Here is a 17,542-nt window from a genome sequence, read left to right as displayed (position 1 = left end):
TAATGTGGGGTAAAGTGGGATGGATATATGCAATCGAGATCGAAGGAACGAGGAGCGAATTTCATAGATATCCTCTATAAGCGAAAGTCAATGATCCGTAGGACAGAATTCAAGCAGATAAGCGACACAAAAGGGAGGGTCGTTCATCCCAGAATGCCGGTCGAGGGACGAGAAGATGTCGCAGTGAAGAAGGATGACGGCGGGCAATCGGCGTCTCTATCGGGACGGTCACGTGGGCTGGTGTCATCGATCGCCCGAACAGGAAAAGGCGCGGGTCTCTTTGACCTTTGGAAAGTCCGGAATGTGAGAGCTTCTGCTGCTTCTGCTGCCTTGTCCAGAGCATCGTGCTCGTCCGTCACAATGAAGTTCTTCATTGAGTAAGTCTTAGTTCCCTCACCTGCAGCTCATGCACAGCTCTGACCGTTCCTTTCTCTCTTCTCTCTCTCGCCAGTGACCTGCCCGTCCTCTTCCCGTACCCACGTATATATCCCGAGCAATATGCCTACATGTGCGACCTCAAAAAGACCCTCGATGCCGGGGGCAACTGTGTCCTCGAGATGCCTTCGGGTACCGGGAAAACAGTATCGCTTCTGTCGTTAATTATCGCCTACCAGCTACATTATCCGGAACACCGCAAACTCATCTACTGCTCTCGTACAATGTCGGAGATCGAAAAGGCGTTGGCCGAGCTGAAGGCGTTGATGAAGTTTCGGACGGACCAGCTTGGATACACGGAGGACTTCCGGGCGCTCGGTCTGACCAGTCGAAAGAATTTGTGTCTGCATCCGTCCGTCAAAAGGGAGAAAAGCGGCACAGTCGTCGATGCGAGGTGTCGGAGCTTAACGGCGGGATTTGTCAAGGAAAAGAAAGAGCGCGGTGAGGATGTCGAGCTGTGCACGTATCATGAGGTATGGATAAGGAGGTCGCGCTCCTTAGAACCTAAACTGATGCGTCAAATAGAACCTGGATCTACTCGAACCGCATAACCTCATCCCTCCCGGCGTTTTCACTCTCGACGGTCTACTCAAATACGGCGAGGAGCACAAGCAATGTCCCTACTTTTCGGCACGACGGATGGTGAATACCCTCGAGCCTTACAGTTTTTGAAACTCCGGTCATACTAACCTGCTTCACATAGATGCCATTTTGCAACGTCATAATCTACTCATACCACTACCTATTGGATCCGAAAATTGCGGAGCGGGTATCGAAAGAATTCTCAAAAGACTGTATAGTGGTCTTTGACGAAGCACACAATATCGACAACGTATGCATTGAATCCCTCAGTATCGACATCACGGAAGATTCGTTGCGCAAGGCCACAAGGGGAGCAAATAACTTGGAACGGAAAATCCACGAGATGAAGAGTTCGGATGCCGAGAAGTTGCAGAACGAATATTCCAAGCTTGTTGAAGGATTAAGGGAGGCAGAACAGGCGCGAGAAGAGGAGCAGTTCATTTCGAACCCCGTCCTTCCGGATGACCTGCTGAAGGAGGCCGTGCCGGGCAACATCCGTCGTGCAGAGCATTTTGTCACCTTCCTCAAACGATTCATCGAATACCTCAAGACCCGAATGAAAGTCACCCATACCATTTCCGAAACGCCCCCTTCGTTCTTGACCCACGTAAAGGACTTGACATTTATCGAACGAAAACCCCTTCGTTTCTGCGCCGAACGACTCACGTCCCTCGTGCGAACGCTAGAACTTATTAATATAGAAGACTACCAGCCCCTTCAAGAGGTGGCGACATTCGCGACTCTGGTCGCAACTTACGACAAAGGATTCCTTCTAATTCTTGAGCCGTTCGAGTCCGAGGCGGCCACCGTGCCGAACCCCATCCTACACTTCACCTGCCTTGATGCTGCGATTGCCATCAAACCCGTCTTTGACAGATTCAGCTCCGTTATCATCACTTCGGGGACTCTGTCGCCCCTGGAGATGTATCCAAAGATGCTGGATTTCACCACAGTCATGCAAGAATCGTACAGTATGACACTTGCACGTCGGTCTTTCCTCCCCATGATTGTGACGCGAGGATCCGATCAAGCGCAGGTCTCTTCGGGATTCCAGATTCGAAATGACCCCGGTGTCGTCCGCAACTATGGAAATATTGTCCTCGACTTCGCCCGCATCACCCCCGATGGTGTCGTTGTTTTCTTCCCCTCCTATCTGTACATGGAGTCCATCATCAGCATGTGGCAAGGCATGGGTATCCTGGACTCGATTTGGAACTACAAATTAATCCTGGTCGAAACCCCTGATGCGCAGGAATCTTCCCTCGCACTGGAGACGTACCGAACCGCCTGCTGCAACGGACGAGGCGCTATCCTTTTCTGTGTCGCACGAGGCAAAGTATCCGAAGGGATCGATTTCGACCACCACTACGGGCGCGCCGTGCTGTGCATCGGCGTTCCCTTCCAGTACACCGAATCCCGCATCCTGAAGGCCCGTCTCGAGTTCCTCCGCGAGAATTACCGCATCCGCGAAAACGACTTCCTGTCCTTCGACGCCATGCGTCACGCCGCCCAATGCCTGGGTCGTGTCCTCCGTGGCAAAGACGATTACGGAGTCATGGTCCTCGCCGACAGACGATTTCAGAAAAAGCGCAACCAACTCCCCAAGTGGATCAGTCAAGCCATGTTGGAAAGCGAAACGAATCTCAGCACCGACATGGCGGTCGCCACGGCCAAGAACTTTCTGCGCACCATGGCCCAGCCCTTCAAGGCTAAGGACCAGGAGGGTATCTCCACGTGGAGCCTCGCTGATCTGGAAAAGCATCGCGAGAAGCAAATGCAGGAAGAAGACCGAGTCCGGCGTGAAGAGCTGGCCAACGGTAATGGCGCAAACGGCGTCTATCGTAATGGCGTGCCTGATGATGCGGATGAATTTGACGACAATATTGACGAAGACCTCATGATGCTGGATGCGCAGTGAAAACACACCAACTTAATATTACTATACTTCCCCTTGTTAAAATAGATTTGCTGCTTTTTGGCTATATTTTCTGTCTTCTGCGATTTCTGTATCTGCTTTTCACTTACTGGAAATAAGTCCGTCCAACATGATGATACCACGGTGGTTCTATATGGTGTTTTATATATAAGAACATTCTCACTCGAATATGATTCTACTCTACTGAAAGAAAACCCCTGAGGGATCCAAAATGAAATACACGAATTTTGTTCTGCTTGTAGTATAGTATGAAAATGCTATCTAAAGATAAGAAAACAAAACAAGGCTTTTTCTTAATTCCGCTGAGACTGAACTCCAGAGGTCATTGGACACATCAAAATCACACAAGGAAAAGAAATCACAAAAGAAAATGCATAGATAAATACACACATACACATCAATCACTCACTCACTCGGTCATTCACTCACTCAAGCTGACGAACATATACAACAAAAAGAAAAGGATAATAGAAAATGATACAGGCAGGCTACAACAACCCACATAACGCACTTATCCACACCGATCTAAACAATTAATGGATTAAGCTGCTTAAGCCACAGGAGCAAGGACGTCGAAAGCACCGGTTCCCACGATTCCAGGACGACCGGCAACGATGCGACTACTGGGACTCTTCAGGTTATCAAAGTCTCTCTCGATGACGGCTTCCTTGAGGTAGCCGACGGTGGTTTCGAAACTCATCTTGGACAGAGGCGAAGAGCTGTCCTTGACCAGGCCGTTACGGTTGAAACCGCGGAAGCTACCGGACTGGGTCATCACATCACCGATCAGGTTCAGGTGACGGTTGTCAACGGAGATACTGTGACCCTCGAAGACCTCGGACATCTCGCGGACGATGGTGGCACGAGCAGCCTCGACACCGTACAAGGCCAGCATGTGGTAGATCGAGTTGGTGTAGAGAGAATGCGGCTTGATGTAGTCCTGGTAATCGCGCATGGCGAGCAGGTTGACACCGTCGGTGATGACGGTGGCGGGCTCGCCCTTGATCGGATCGGCATCGACATACGTGCAGTTGGCGAGGCCGGGGATATTCTGGATGACGGCGCTGTGGGCGGCCTCCTCGACCAGAGGCAGGATAAGAAGCTTGGGAGTCGCAATGTCGTACTGCAGCTGGACGGTACACGAGTTGCCCTTCTTGGGACTGAACTTGAACTTGGTGACTTCCGCGTACCGGCCCCGGATATCGTCTTCCCGCAGTTTGCTGTCCTTTGCCTCCTCATCCTCCGAGTCGGAGTCGGAGTCATCGGCATCGGCCATCTCAACATCACCCGTCTTGGTCTTGGTCCCATCGCTGCCCTCGTCCTCATCCTCGCTATCATCCTGGTCGTCGAGCCGTCGGATCATGTCAACTTCCTCGTCCTCGGGGCCCTCATAAGAGATCTGGTTCGAGCGGTTCTGTGAACCCTTGGAGCGCTTGGCATCGTCTCCGTCCTCTTCGTCGTCATCATCTGCGTCAACCTCCGCATCGGCGACACCAGAGGCCTCCTGGACGGTGCCGACGGAGGCACCAATCTCAGGCTGGGCGGTCGAGTAGTTCTTCACCGTCTTCTCATCAACCCGCTTCTTGAGGGCAGCTCGGGTGAGTCGCACAAGCTTGGGGATGAACTTGTTCTGCAGCGTGTTCTGGATGTCCTTAGTCTTGATAGCATACTCCGCAGTGTACTCCTCTGCCGGGAAGAATGTGACTTCGACGTCGTAGACCTTCGCCTTCGTGCTGCCGGTTGAGATTTTCTCCGATACGGTCACCTTGTCAACAACCTCCGCGATACTGAGCTTGCTGATTGCCTTGGCAAACCTTTCGGAGTGCTCCTTGGACATTTCCTCGTTCATAACCAGGGTCATGGTCGGGGTCATGATGTGGGGGCTAGCAGTCATGACAATTTCGCGTAGTCGAGGAATACCCAGCGTCACGTTCTTTGCCGAGTGACCAGCCAAATGGAAAGTGTTCAGAGTCATCTGAGTCGAAGGTTCTCCAATAGATTGACCAGCCATAATTCCGACCGCCTCACCAGGGTCGATGACGGACTTCAAATACTTCATGTTCATCAAAGTATTGAATGACTTCTTACTGATGATTCCATTCTTACCGATGAGTCCAGTGGTGGTGGTCTTCTTCTTGTCCTTCAAGAGATCGCGGGGATTGGTATCCTCGTACTGTAAAGGCCTTAGTTAGTCGCGTGTGCGTGTGCGTTGGGACGAGGTTATTCATTCGTTCACATACCTTCTTGAGCGCTTGCGAGAAGAATTCTGACGTACTGCCCAGGTTACCACCGGGGTGATAGAGAGAGAGTACGGGGTCCTTGGCATCAACTCCGTGTTTGCGCACAGCCTTCATAGCGTCCTTGTGCCAATTGGTGACTTCATCCTTCGCTAGGTTCTGGAAGTCGCTGGTCAGGTTGACTTGAGACATGATGGACTTGTAGTTCGATGCCAAGAAATCGAAATTCTTAAGATGAACCTGCTTCGTGATATCCAGACCGTCCTCACCGTACAGGAACTGCACGATGGATCCATCGGATCCTTCTCGGACGGAGGTATCATATTCGGCCCTCAAGCCTTCCATACCCTTGATCAAGCAACGCTGCAAGTAACCAGATCTAGAGGTCTTGACGGCGGTATCGATAAGACCCTCACGACCGGCCATGGCGTGGAAGTAGTACTCTTGGGGCTTGATGCCAGTCAAGAAACGACCGCAGACATAACCACCAGCCATAGGGTTCGTGTCGAAAGCCCTGAACGACGGCAGGGTCTTACCACTGATCATGACAGGAACACGGCGACCTTCCAAAACCTGTTGACCCAGGTTGCAAGAAATCAGGTTCGCGTTAACACCGGAACCCTTGGCGCCAGAAATGGTCATCGACTGCATCTGGTTCCACGGGAAAGGCTTCGCTAATCCGCCCGGAAGGCAGGACTTGGTGATCTCGGTAGACAGCGTAGCGGTGCGAGCGTTCGAAACGCTATCCAAGCCAGCCTGTTTCTCTTCGTCTCGAAGCACTTCCTCCAAACGTCGTCGCAATTCGGCGTCCTCATCGGGTACGTTAGCGTTGTCGAGAGTCACGTACTTCAGCGCAACTTCGCGACCAATGGCATCAGCCTTCTTGAGGACTTCCTTACGAGTGCGATCACCTTCCTTAGTCAGACGAAGATCGTCGATACCGCAAGTGAATGCTCGCATGTTCAGGAATCTCGTCAGGAGACGTCCAAGAATACCAATCAGTCTTCCTGCGATAGTGTGACCGTAGATTTCGTGAATAGAGTCAATGAGACCACCAGCGGTAGGTCCAAGCTGTTTCTTGTCGAGAATACCGCAGAGGAACTCGCCATCATCGAAAATGACATTTCCCTCTTCGTTGCCTTCGCCCCATCGGTCGCCGGGCGTCGAGGACTTACTCGTCATGTTCAGACCAGCTCTTCCCGGGGGCATGATGTTCTTGAGAATGGTTGTGATGATCTGCTTTCCTGTCCAAAGGGGCTTCGGGCGAATGATGGTCGGGTCAACCAACTGGATGCGCTCCGTGATGGTATGCGAGTTCTCCGGTCTCAAGCAATTGTAGAGTAGTTGGTGGTAATCATCCTCATCAAAGAAACTATCTCGGCAAGTGAACCACGTTCCCATCGAGATATGATCCTGGATCAAACCACGCAGGGGTTTTCCAGACGTCGCAACAAGATATTGGTGGTCCGCGTCCGCAAGCATCATAGCCTCTGACCGAGCAAGCTCGTTCTGTGGGAAATGCATGTTCATCTCATCACCATCGAAATCAGCGTTGTAGGTGTTACAGTTTGCGTAGTGCATGCGAATGACCTTTTCGTTGGGGAGCACACGCGCCTTGTGACCCATGATAGAAGGCTTATGGAGCGTGGGCTGACGATTCATCAGGACAACGTCGCCGGTGGTCAGATGGCGGTAGACCTTCTTGTTGCGATTTCCCTTGATGCGCCAGTTCGACGGTGCCAACAGCTGGTTGGCCAACGCGGTTCGCTCATCCAAACTCTTGAACTTGAGGTTCGTGACCTGTCCCACCTCGTTCTCGATTGCCATAGCACCGGGGTATTTGTCGGGGCCGTTGATAACCGCCTGCTTCATCTCCCAGAAGTTGTGGTTTGTCACCGGTTCAGGGTAGGTCAGCTTCTTCGCGAAGACCAGCGGCACACCGATCTCATTAGTTTCGATGTTAGGGTCAGGAGAGATGACACTTCGGGCAGCAAAGTTGACACGCTTTCCCATCATGTTCTTTCGGAACAAACCCTCCTTCTTTTCCAGTATCTGCTTGATACCGTTCGGAGCCGCGGCGGCTGCCGCTCCCGAAAGTCCGCTTCTATCACGGTCAATCAAACCGTTGACCGTATCCTGAAGCTGCACGATGGCAGCCAGCAGATCACGGTAGTCGCGCACACGAAATGAAGAGTTGGCGCTCGATGTCTGTCGCTCCTTGCTGATCTGGTTGATGAAGTCGCAGTGCTTCAAAATTTGTCCGAAAGGTTGGTTCTGCTGGGCCTCCATAATCTCGCCGGGTCCCTGGGGAGCAGCCGGGCGATACTTGTTTGGCGGCACCAATAGGTTCTTGATGAAGAACATGTCTGCGCTGACTTGCGATTCTTTCTTCGATAGAGGTCGAGAGTTATAAAGAAGATTAAGAATTTCCCCCTCTTTCTCGAAGAGCAGGGTGATCGCGGCATGGACCTCCGGGGAGGGCATGTATTGCCCACCATCACCGGCCTGTCTCTTGCTTTCATCCTCGGAGATGACGGCATTCCCACGAGCAACTTCTTCCTCTGCTCCATGAGTCTCCGTAACGCTGACATTATCCGAGGTACCGTTCGCAAGAGCCTGCTTCTCTTTCAAATTGGACTTTTTGGCTTGTTGAACGAGGACAAGGGAGTTTGGCGCCTGGAATCCACCCTGTACCATAGCAAGTCTCATCTTCTCGGGCAAGGGTTTTCGGAAGATTTTCGAGTACCGATCTCTTCGGAATCCTGGAGATACTCTTGACTGTTTGTCAATAACTGCTGACAAGCCTGGAAAGAATTCATGCGGGGTGCTCGGGCTGTCGCAATACATACCCTTTACAAGTGGCACACTTCTTAATGCTGACAACATCTCTAAAGAACTCCTTGACCAAAGTACGTCTCTCTTCCGAAGCAATGGGATTCTTGATGCCCGCCATGAGGTTGGCCAGTTTACCCGCGGCCTTGGCCTCCCGAATGGCTTTTTGAACGTAGTTGTTTCTTTTCGCGATCAGATCATCCTCATCTTCATCCTCGCTGCTGGAACCGTCGTCATCCTTTCCCTGCTTCTTGTCTTTCTTTTTGCCCAAAGAGTCGATAACAGCTGCTTCGTCAACCAATCCATATTGCAGCAGTCGCAATTTGCAGGTGTAGACATTAAGTTGGGTTCGGGGCATTTGGAAGCGATGGCAGTAAGCACATTGCGCTCGAAGTAGACGATACAATTGGTCGAAATGCGTAACATTGTAAACATGGACCGGAAGCTCAATATGTCCAGGGTGACCGGTACAAGACCACGAGTTCAAGCGACAAGTCGTACAGCTACATCCAGTCAGTTTTTTTTTCCCCTCCCGCTTGATAGAAAAAGCAAGCCCCTCCAAGAATTCTCCGAAAAGAAAAGACTATGATAACTTACACATGATCACCCCACGCTCCCATGGCCGGATCGTACAATCCACCAGGAACCGGATTGTTGAAGGAATCCAACGTCGGCGTATTGTGGATTCGCTTTACAGAGATAGCTTTGATGTCCGCATCGTTGTAGACCCCAAAGTCAACCCCCGAGATGGCGGAGGCCACAGGACGTGCGAAGGTCGCCATAATTTCCTGCAGCTCCTTGAGCGACGAGCGACGAACGACGAGCGACGCTTTGAACTGTGGTGGTCCTTTCTGGGGCTGCTGGCCTTGGAGAAGAAACGGCGGGATTCGACGGTCTCGACGCTGCGAAAAAAGTTCACCCAACTTTTTTTCTGCCGTGCGATGCCGCCCGCCCGATCCACACTGGGCCGCCCCGTGATTCCCGCTGCAACTCTCATTCAGTTATTCCTCCCGCAGCTTCATCTCGGTGCCCGTTCTTGCGATCGCCCTTTGAACCCCGTCCCCTCTTGTCCTTTGCTTCAGTCCTTGGGTCCAGCCCTACTTACTTCCTATCACCAGCTGTGAGCTGCTCTGCTGGTCCCAGCGGGTGAGTGGAGTGTTTTTTTCCATCTCTTCAGAAAAATAAACCATGGACGGGTCAGGGCTGAAGCGACCTCATCCCGAGGAAGAAACCGATAATGCACAGAAAAGATCTCGCTCTAACAATGGCTCGCCACTACCGGGCCAAGGAGCGCCTGCTTCGGGCAAGGTCGACATTGAGAAAATGGTAGCCGAAGCGAGAGCAAAGGCAGAAGCCGTCCGCGCTCGACTTCAGGCCGCAAGAGGAGGATCTTCGACCGTGACGCCTTCCCCTGCGAGCGCAAGCCCAACCCCTCCAGCTGCAGCGAGCCCGGTGATGTCGAAACTGGAACAGATGAAGGCGCGAGTTGCAGCAGCCACGGGAAGAGCCAACGCCGCAGCCCAGGAACGGCCCCCAGCTCCGGCACCGATCCCTCAGCCTCCTCCGCCTCCCTTTGACGAACCTGACGATGGCCCATCACGAGCTCGAGGTGGTTTGGATGTGGGTCTGCATCCGGCACTTCTTTCGGATACGGTCGAATTTCGAGGTGGTAAGGGACGACAATCGGCACAATCCAAACGTCGCACCGAGTCTCCTATCACGGGTGGACGACCAGATCGCGCGGGTCTGGATCTCTCTGGGCCTTCTTTGGAAGAAATTAAGAACAACCCGTACTATGATCCGAGTCTGGGGCCCAAGGCGACGATCGCCAGGCCGCGGCAAACGCGCCAGTTGCTTTTCAACCAAAAGGGCAAATACATCCAGCAGGCCGCTGCTCTGCGTCGGCAGGCGCAGCTGGAGGCCATGAAGAAGCGAATTGCGGAGAGGGCACGACAAGCGGGTATTGATGAAGACTTGGACGTTGAAAAAGCGTTCCTTGTCCCCGCCCCGCCGGCGATTGAATGGTGGGACGAAGGTTTGGTGAACGGGGAGGACTACTCAGGTGTTGATGACGAGAAGAATCTCAAGATTGACACTCCCGACTCTATAGTGACAGTCTACGTCCAGCACCCCGTTCTTCTCGATCCACCTCAGGACAAGCATCTATCCGAACAGAAGCCCATGTATCTCACGCCCAAAGAGCAGGCAAAGATTCGTCGGCAGCGGCGAATGGCTGATCTCAAAGAACAACAGGCGAAAATCCGTCTCGGATTGGAGCCAGCACCCCCGCCAAAAGTCAAGAAGTCCAACCTTATGCGGGTTCTGGGTGAACAGGCCGTTAAGGATCCTACTGCCGTCGAAGCACGCGTGACGCGCGAAATCGCAGAACGTCGTGCTAACCACGAGGCTGCCAATGAGGAACGTAAACTGACCAAGGAGGAGCGCCGGGACAAGCTTGCTCGGCAACAGGAGAAAGATGCCGACAAGGGTATCCACATGACGGTGTATAGGATTGACAGTCTGGCCAACGGTCGCAACCGCTTCAAGATCAGCAAGAACGCAGAGCAGAACGCTTTGACCGGTGTCTGCGTCATGCATCCCCGATTCAACCTGGTGATTGTGGAGGGAGGTGCTCACTCAATCAACAACTACAGAAAACTCATGATGAACCGCATTGACTGGACGGAGAATGCAGGGCCCAACGCTGTGCGTGAGGGTAACCGCGAAGCCCAAGTAGCCTGGCTGGCCGCCGAGGACGAGCAGACGGGTGATCTGAAGGATCTCAGTTCGAACTCCTGCAGTCTTCTGTGGGAAGGACAAGTCAAGGCCCGAGCCTTCCGCAAGTGGCTGGGTGCTCGAGTCTGCGAGACCGACTCTCAAGCCAAGGACGTCCTGGCTCGAGCCAAGATGGAAAATTTCTGGGCTTTGGCGAAGAGCTCAAAGCAAGCCGAATCATGATAAATCTTTCAATATCAAACCTGCTTTCCAAATCAAAATGCTTCATGTACAATAATCAATAATCTTTCATAGCATTCCAAGATGACATGTTGATACTCTATATGTAAAATTCATGACCCAAAACGCAACACGTAAACTTTTGTTTTCTAATCAAACCCATCCAAAAGAAATACCTTGCTCCGTACAAATGCAAAATCCATCCCATATAATGGCTAAGATCCAGAACCATACCGTAGACCAAGATATGAAGAACCAAAAGAGAGGAAAGATGAACATATCGTATCAAGTGACTACGATACTAGGAAGGAGGCGGCATTTGGTTATTCTGGTTGTTCTGGAGTTGTCGCAGAATATCCAATTGCGCTTTGACCTGGTCAAAGTTCATCGAAGGGTTTTGCATCTGCTGCTGACCAGGAACTTGCTGTTGTTGCTGTTGTTGCGGATACTGCTGCTGCTGCTGCTGTTGCTGTTGATGTTGCTGCAGAGCCGCAAAGAATAAAGGGTTTATGTGGGCGTTAGAAGGAATTTGCTGGTACGGGTTGGGTTGCTGGTAGGCCTGTTGGAACGGCATTTGGAAATTGAAAGGTAACATGCCCTGAGGGAAAGGCTGTTGCTGCGGCTGTTGCTGCTGCATCTGGGGCGGGAAGCCAGGGTAAGACGGCATCTGCTGAGGCATGCTGTAGACAGGCTGTTGGTTTTGTTGGTAGGCTTGAGGGTTGAAGTGAGAAGACTGGGGCTGAGCCTGGGGCTGCGACTCGGGGCCCTGCTGCTGGTGATAGGGTTGGCGGTCATTATGCTGAGGTCTGGGGCCTCCCCGTCCACGGCCTCCTCGGCCACGGTCAGAGCCTCGTCCACGACCACGGCCACCGTAGAAGCCAGCGCCCCTGGAATGAGGGTCGTCACTCTCCACCGGCGCCTCCTGCCGGCCCATCATCTCGTGCAGATTCTTAGGGCGCGCCAGTGGCGTGTAGCCATCTTCGCCGGCATTATCATCATAGTTGAGCTCACTCTGGTTAAGCTTGGAGGGACCAGGGGGTCCTCTTTTGGCCCTGGAGCCATCGCCATGTTTAGCATCCTTCTTCTCCTGGCGCTTCTGCTTCAATTTCCGCTTGTACTCGGCTTCGGCTTCGTCGTCAGAGAATTCAACCTCGTCCTCAGCAATCTCTTCATCGTGGAAGTTTGACGCGTCGCTTCCCTTCATTCCCTGGAGGGGTTGGGTGAAGACGAATGTAGATCGGCTCTCGACGTAGTAAATCGGCTTGTCCTTGGTGAGGCCGCGCGCCTCGATGGTAGCGGCGTCGGGGTATCGCACCGTATACAAAGGATTCTCAACTCGTCCCAATGTCTCGGAAACCACGCCAGCAACGCTCCTATCCTCGAAACAAAGCAGGGAGCCTCCCTCAAGCACCTGGTATTCTCCGGTGGTGTTCGCCGAGATCAGAACGGTGTTCTCGACGATAGTTTGCACATTACCCAAGAGCACGATTTTCATATCCGGGGTGATGGTAACTTCGGGGAGGGCGGGAGCCTCCTCCAGAACCTCGTTTGCCGTCCGAATGTGACCACCCGATTTGCCTTTGCCATCTCCTTCGTCGTCGGAGCCGAGTTCGGCTTGCATCAGGATGCGCGCTTGTTCTTCGGGACTAAGAATCGGATAATCTTCGTCTTCGGAGGAGCTGTCATCGGACGAATCGGAGCTGTCGGAAGAGGACTCGTAGGGGGAGGAATCAATTTCCCATTCAGGGTGCTCTTCTTCTCCCTCCTCCCCCTCGGCTTGCGCATGCTCGGTAGGGCCTGCGACGGCGGCATTGCTAGGTTCGTTGGTGTTCTCGCCGTTGGTGACAGTCTCCTCGGCCGTAGAATGCGAGGTCTCGTTCTGGTTGTGCTGTTCCCCGGTCTGTTCCACCTCCATCGCATCATGATTTTGGGGGGCAGACTCCTTGGTCACTTCTGCGGCCGTCTCTGGCTGATCCTGCGACATGGATGATTGGGAGGCATTCTGATCCTGTGTTGTAGTAACACTTTCGGGGTTGGGAGAACTCCGGGCAGTATTCGACTCGCTCGTTACCGACTGCAGTTCCTTAAGGCTATTGTTGACCAGATTCAACCCTGGGATAAGCGGCGCAGAAGTAGCGGGGACAGGTTCGCTAGGTTGAGTTGGAGCAGAAGTCTGTTGTTCATTATGGTTCACCGGCGTCCCTGTCGCCAAAGGAGTATTGTAGAAATCGCTTCCATCGTCCGCCGGCGTTAATGCGATCGGCGGCGTATCGTTCATGCAAGCTCGTTTCACAGGCGGACCTTCGTTCTGGATGTCCTGAGGGACAGGAGGTTGTTGGTCACTCATTGTCGAATTCCTGGAGTTTTTGAGAAAGCGCGACCAGACTCTAGAGCTTTGAAAAAGAAAGGAAGAAAGAAGAGAAGTGGAGGTGGATTGTTGCATGAATGTAGAAGAAAGTGACCGCTAACTTTTTTTTTTTCTGCCGGAAGTGCCAAAGTTGCCGTTGCGGTCACCGGAGCAGCTTTATCGATAAGTCGCGAGGTGTTCGGAGCTTCCATCTCGCCTCTTCTCTCGACAAGAACTCCATTAAATACCCTTTGACAATGGCTTCTGCCGGGAGGAACGTCGAGGTTCCCCCAGTTCCCGCAGGACGGGCTCCTCCTCGCACCAAGCAACGGTAGGGACTTCTGAGAGCTCAGATTTGGCCGTCCAGCTAACAATCGCCTGTCGCAGTCCCCCTCCATCACCGTTCTACATTCCCTTAAACATCACTCTCTACGCGTGCCTCATCTCGAATGGAATCGCGGCTTTCCTTGCACCGATTCAGGATTGCGACGAAGTGTTCAATTTCTGGGAACCCACACATTACATCGATCATGGATACGGGTTGCAGACGTGGGAGTACTCGCCTGTCTACTCCATCCGCAGCTGGCTCTACATCACCATCCATGCCTTTGTCGGCAAGCTCGGCTCTTTCGTTGTCGGCTCTAAGAGGGCCGAATTCTACGCCATCCGAGTCTTCCTGGCCCTCTTCTGCGCCGCTTGTCAGACGAGGTTATACTCGGCCATTTGTCGGACGTTGAGCCCCCGGATCGGCCTACTCTTTCTCATGGTGATCGCATTCAGCCCGGGCATGTTCCACGCATCGGCCTCGTTTCTTCCGTCCAGCTTTACCATGTACATGTCCATGCTCGGTCTGACGGCGTTCTTGGATTGGAGATCCGGTCAGAAAACAGCCCAGGGTATCATGTGGTTTGGACTGGGGGCGATCGTGGGTTGGCCGTTTGCCGGAGCATTGATCGTACCTCTTCTGCTAGAGGAAGTCGTCATTGGTTTTATTTCTGGGTCTTTGCGCACGGTTTTTGCCAATATTCTCAACGGGGCCTTGAGATGTCTGGCAATTTTGGTAGGCTCTTATGCGCTCGTTCTAGAATCCTACAATCCATGCTAATCCATCCAGGCTGTGGAAATCGGCGTCGACTTCGCTTTCCTCCGAAAGTTTGCCATCGTGCCCTGGAACATCGTCGCATACAATGTCTTCGGGGGCGAGGGTCGGGGCCCAGAAATCTTTGGGACTGAGCCGTGGACGTTCTATTTCCGGAACTTGTTGCTCAACTTCAACATCTGGTTTGTCTTTGCCATTTCTGCGGCGCCTCTTCTCTTTTTCCAGGCCACCTTCCGACAGCAGACGACCAGCAAGGAGACTCTCTGGCGCACTGTCACCCTCATCACGCCGTTCTACATGTGGTTTGCGATCTTCACTCTGCAGCCGCACAAGGAAGAGCGATTCATGTATCCCGTGTACCCTTTCCTCGCGCTCAATGCATCCATCTCCTTCCACATGATTCTCTCCTACGTCGGGTCCGGCAATCCTCGAGAGCTCATGGGACGGATTCCGGCCAAGCTGAAGCTGGCAGCCGTCATGGCCGTGGTTCTGGCCGCTGTCAACGCCGGCCTGTTGCGAACCGTTGGTATGATCACCGCCTACAACGCGCCTTTGAAGGTGTTCGCCCCGTTGGAGCAGCCCGGCGTTGCTCAGGCGGGCGATTCGGTGTGTTTTGGCAAGGAGTGGTATCGGTTCCCATCGTCCTTTTTCTTGCCCGAGGGGATGCGCGCCAAATTCATCCGCAGCGAGTTCCGCGGGTTGCTTCCGGGCGAGTTCCCTGACGCAGCGAGTGTGTCTTCGCTACTAGAGGGAACTTCGCGGATTCCCGAGGGTATGAACGACCTTAACGAGGAGGATCTTAACAAATATGTAAGCCTTGCAATGTCGTCCTACTATTCTTTTCAATCTAATCGGCTGCTAGGTGGACATCTCGCAATGCTCGTTCCTTGTCGACTCGTCCTTCCCCGGACAGTCAACCACGGAGCGCGAGCCTGACTACGTGCACGACGAATCGCGGTGGGAGCGACTTTCCTGCAAGGATTTCCTGGATACGTCACAGACCGGACTGCTGGGGCGACTGGTATGGATCCCGGATTTCCCTCTCATCCCGGATCAATTCCGCCGCCACTGGGGTCAATACTGTCTGCTCCGACGCAGAAGTCAGGATACCGCCGCCTGACCAGCCAATTCGTATAAAACCATCGAATAGAATGAGGGCAGAATGTCCCTGTTTGTAGGCCCGATGCGCCCTCGCATGTCATGCTCTGGGCGGCATGCGGGGATTTCCTATTCGAGATAAGAAATCCCAGAGATAAGCTCTGCCTTTCCCCATGACTTCTGGTCGATCCTCGCATCCGACGCCTCTGCAGATCGGATGTGCATGCCTATCTGGTCCGATCACTTAAACAGGGCCGGTGATGAAATGGTCCTGGTAGAAAAGAATCATGTAGTCAGTGTCAGTCTCGACTTCATCTCACGACTAGCATAGTATAACACCTTACGAACCCTCCAAGTACTCTGTCCTCGGAAGAATCATGTCCAAACTTGACCTCCTCCACCTCCGTATCGGTCCTTATCGTATCCAAGACGTCACCGCCATTTTCCTCCTCGCGGCCCTCGGCGCCTCTCTCGTCGTCCGCTTCCTTCAAAGGAAATCGCAAGCATCTACTCGACCATCGACGCCGGATCTTGAGCAGAAATCGCCCGAGAGGAAACCAGGAGGTTATCTACCTCCCTCTACTACTAGATATACCATCAAGCTAACCTTGTCATATAATCCAGAATGGATCCCCTCCGACTTCAAACGCCCTCCTGCATCGCCGTATCCAGACTGGGACGTGCACACCACCAAGCCCATCCCATACCGGCCGTTTCGATACGGGCCGTGAGTTACAACCAGACTTGCATTCTCCTCTATCATGTTCTAACGAATCGCTGTAGGAAGTACTTCATCACCATGGGACTCCGGAGCATGAACTGGGATGAGTGGATCGGTATAGCATTTAACACCCTTGAAATATGTGAATTCGGATCTAACGGATGGATATGTAGAACTCGATAACCACTACCTCCGCTACCACGGCGACAAAGCCCAGCGCATTAAAGACCGGGGCTCGAAATGCTGTCGAACCGCGCCCGAGGCAATGGATGCGGCGATTGAGTTGTTGGAGGAATTGTACGTTTCCTCACTTTTATCCACCCTCATATCTATCACATACAGCATCTAGATCAGATCTAGATCTATCCCTCCACAGCATACCTTGTCACCACAACATCTCCAACTAACCCATCAACCAAAAGAACAAACTACCTCCCCGAACGCTACCCAACCCTCTTCCACCGCACCCCCACCGGCCTCACGAACCTCATAACCCACGAAACCTTCGACATCACAACGCGCCCCCTCCCCGAAGACCCCATGACAACCTGCGCGCGTCTCATCCAAGACGACATCGCGATAATGATCGAACGCCCGGACGGCGACTACTACCTCCTCGCAGGCGCAATCCTCCTCGCCGGGTTCTGGCGCCTCGAAGACAAATACGGCCTGCGACTCTCCGAAATCCACACGTCCGGCAACGTACCAGGCTACAAAACCAAGCTCGAAAAAGGAATGCTGAATTTCTTCCGCCGCCTGAAACCTTCAGACCCCGTCATTCGAAACAATTACTTCATCCAAGTCGACGAACACCTGCCCTGGTCAGTTAGTATCGGCGACGAAGACGGCGACGGCGTCGGGTGGAATACAGCGGAGAAGAACAAGGCGATCGAGAACCATTATTTCAGGTCGGAGAGGCAGTCGCTACGACGGTTGCCGAGGTCGGGTGGGGTGGTGTTTACGATCCGCACGTACTTCGAGCCAATTGTGGACGTGGCGAAAGAGGATTATGTGCCTGGGAGGTTGGCGAGCGCGGTGAGGAGTTGGGGGGATGATGTTGCGGTTTATAAGGGGAGGGAGAGGTATGGGGAGGTGTTGTTGGAGTATTTGGATCGGATGCATGAGGAGCAGGTTAGGAATGGGTTGGATGTGGAAGGGGAGGAGGAGAGGAGGAAATATCCTTTTTGATCATGGGTATCGTTTTATTTGATTGATGAGGTCGTCATGGTCGTATACTAGGTAGATTTTATTATTCTTATTCGCGTTATTGTCTGTCAATTACATACATCTATCACTTCTC

General features: G+C 52.9%; 7 protein-coding genes across 10 annotated transcripts; 5 read left to right on the top strand and 2 right to left on the bottom strand.

Moving 5' to 3' along the window:
- The first annotated feature begins 234 nt into the window (after positions 1-234).
- On the top strand, positions 235-3,142 carry RAD3. 3 transcript variants are annotated; one of them, XM_046085717.1, is made up of 4 exons: positions 235-377; positions 452-908; positions 961-1,077; positions 1,139-3,142. In XM_046085717.1, exons 1-4 carry the CDS (start codon positions 361-363, stop codon positions 2,933-2,935), a joined length of 2,388 nt encoding a protein of 795 aa, XP_045941680.1. In that variant the 5' UTR covers positions 235-360; the 3' UTR covers positions 2,936-3,142. The 3 variants fall into 3 exon arrangements, with proteins under 3 accessions (XP_045941680.1, XP_045941681.1, XP_045941682.1); XM_046085718.1 differs by having other exon boundaries at positions 235-908; XM_046085719.1 differs by having other exon boundaries at positions 452-3,142.
- Positions 3,143-3,160: 18 nt separating this feature from the next.
- Positions 3,161-8,880, bottom strand: LDX57_004066. 2 transcript variants are annotated; one of them, XM_046085715.1, is made up of 4 exons: positions 8,620-8,880; positions 8,040-8,525; positions 5,194-7,963; positions 3,161-5,126 (listed from the first exon to the last, which is right to left on the bottom strand). In XM_046085715.1, the coding sequence occupies exons 1-4, from the start codon at positions 8,802-8,804 to the stop codon at positions 3,504-3,506; spliced, it is 5,064 nt and encodes a 1,687-aa protein (XP_045941678.1). In that variant the 5' UTR covers positions 8,805-8,880; the 3' UTR covers positions 3,161-3,503. The 2 variants fall into 2 exon arrangements, with proteins under 2 accessions (XP_045941678.1, XP_045941679.1); XM_046085716.1 differs by having other exon boundaries at positions 5,194-8,525.
- Positions 8,881-9,210: 330 nt separating this feature from the next.
- Positions 9,211-10,980, top strand: prp3 (U4/U6-U5 snRNP complex subunit PRP3; the record flags this gene model as incomplete). The annotated part of the gene is made up of 1 exon (XM_046085714.1): positions 9,211-10,980. The coding sequence occupies one exon, from the start codon at positions 9,211-9,213 to the stop codon at positions 10,978-10,980; it is 1,770 nt and encodes a 589-aa protein (XP_045941677.1).
- An 87-nt stretch (positions 10,981-11,067) lies between these two features.
- On the bottom strand, positions 11,068-13,403 carry LDX57_004064 (RNA-binding snoRNP assembly protein NAF1). Its single transcript, XM_046085713.1, has one exon. It carries the CDS (start codon positions 13,322-13,324, stop codon positions 11,279-11,281), a length of 2,046 nt encoding a protein of 681 aa, XP_045941676.1. The 5' UTR covers positions 13,325-13,403; the 3' UTR covers positions 11,068-11,278.
- A 178-nt stretch (positions 13,404-13,581) lies between these two features.
- Positions 13,582-15,543, top strand: LDX57_004063 (dolichyl-P-Man:Man(6)GlcNAc(2)-PP-dolichol alpha-1,2-mannosyltransferase; the record flags this gene model as incomplete). Its single annotated transcript, XM_046085712.1, has 4 exons — positions 13,582-13,655; positions 13,712-14,384; positions 14,439-15,233; positions 15,286-15,543. The coding sequence occupies 4 exons, from the start codon at positions 13,582-13,584 to the stop codon at positions 15,541-15,543; spliced, it is 1,800 nt and encodes a 599-aa protein (XP_045941675.1).
- A 355-nt stretch (positions 15,544-15,898) lies between these two features.
- Positions 15,899-16,252, top strand: LDX57_004062 (uncharacterized protein; the record flags this gene model as incomplete). The annotated part of the gene is made up of 1 exon (XM_046085711.1): positions 15,899-16,252. One exon carries the CDS (start codon positions 15,899-15,901, stop codon positions 16,250-16,252), a length of 354 nt encoding a protein of 117 aa, XP_045941674.1.
- A 68-nt stretch (positions 16,253-16,320) lies between these two features.
- On the top strand, positions 16,321-17,430 carry LDX57_004061 (heme-dependent oxidative N-demethylase family protein; the record flags this gene model as incomplete). Its single annotated transcript, XM_046085710.1, has 3 exons — positions 16,321-16,357; positions 16,416-16,539; positions 16,665-17,430. 3 exons carry the CDS (start codon positions 16,321-16,323, stop codon positions 17,428-17,430), a joined length of 927 nt encoding a protein of 308 aa, XP_045941673.1.
- Positions 17,431-17,542: the final 112 nt, after the last annotated feature.

The sequence above is a fragment of the Aspergillus melleus genome (assembly GCF_016097325.1).
Source record: "Aspergillus melleus strain CBS 546.65 chromosome Unknown contig2, whole genome shotgun sequence".
Lineage (NCBI taxonomy): Eukaryota > Fungi > Ascomycota > Eurotiomycetes > Eurotiales > Aspergillaceae > Aspergillus > Aspergillus melleus.
This window is presented reverse-complemented; position numbering and strand designations above follow the sequence as displayed.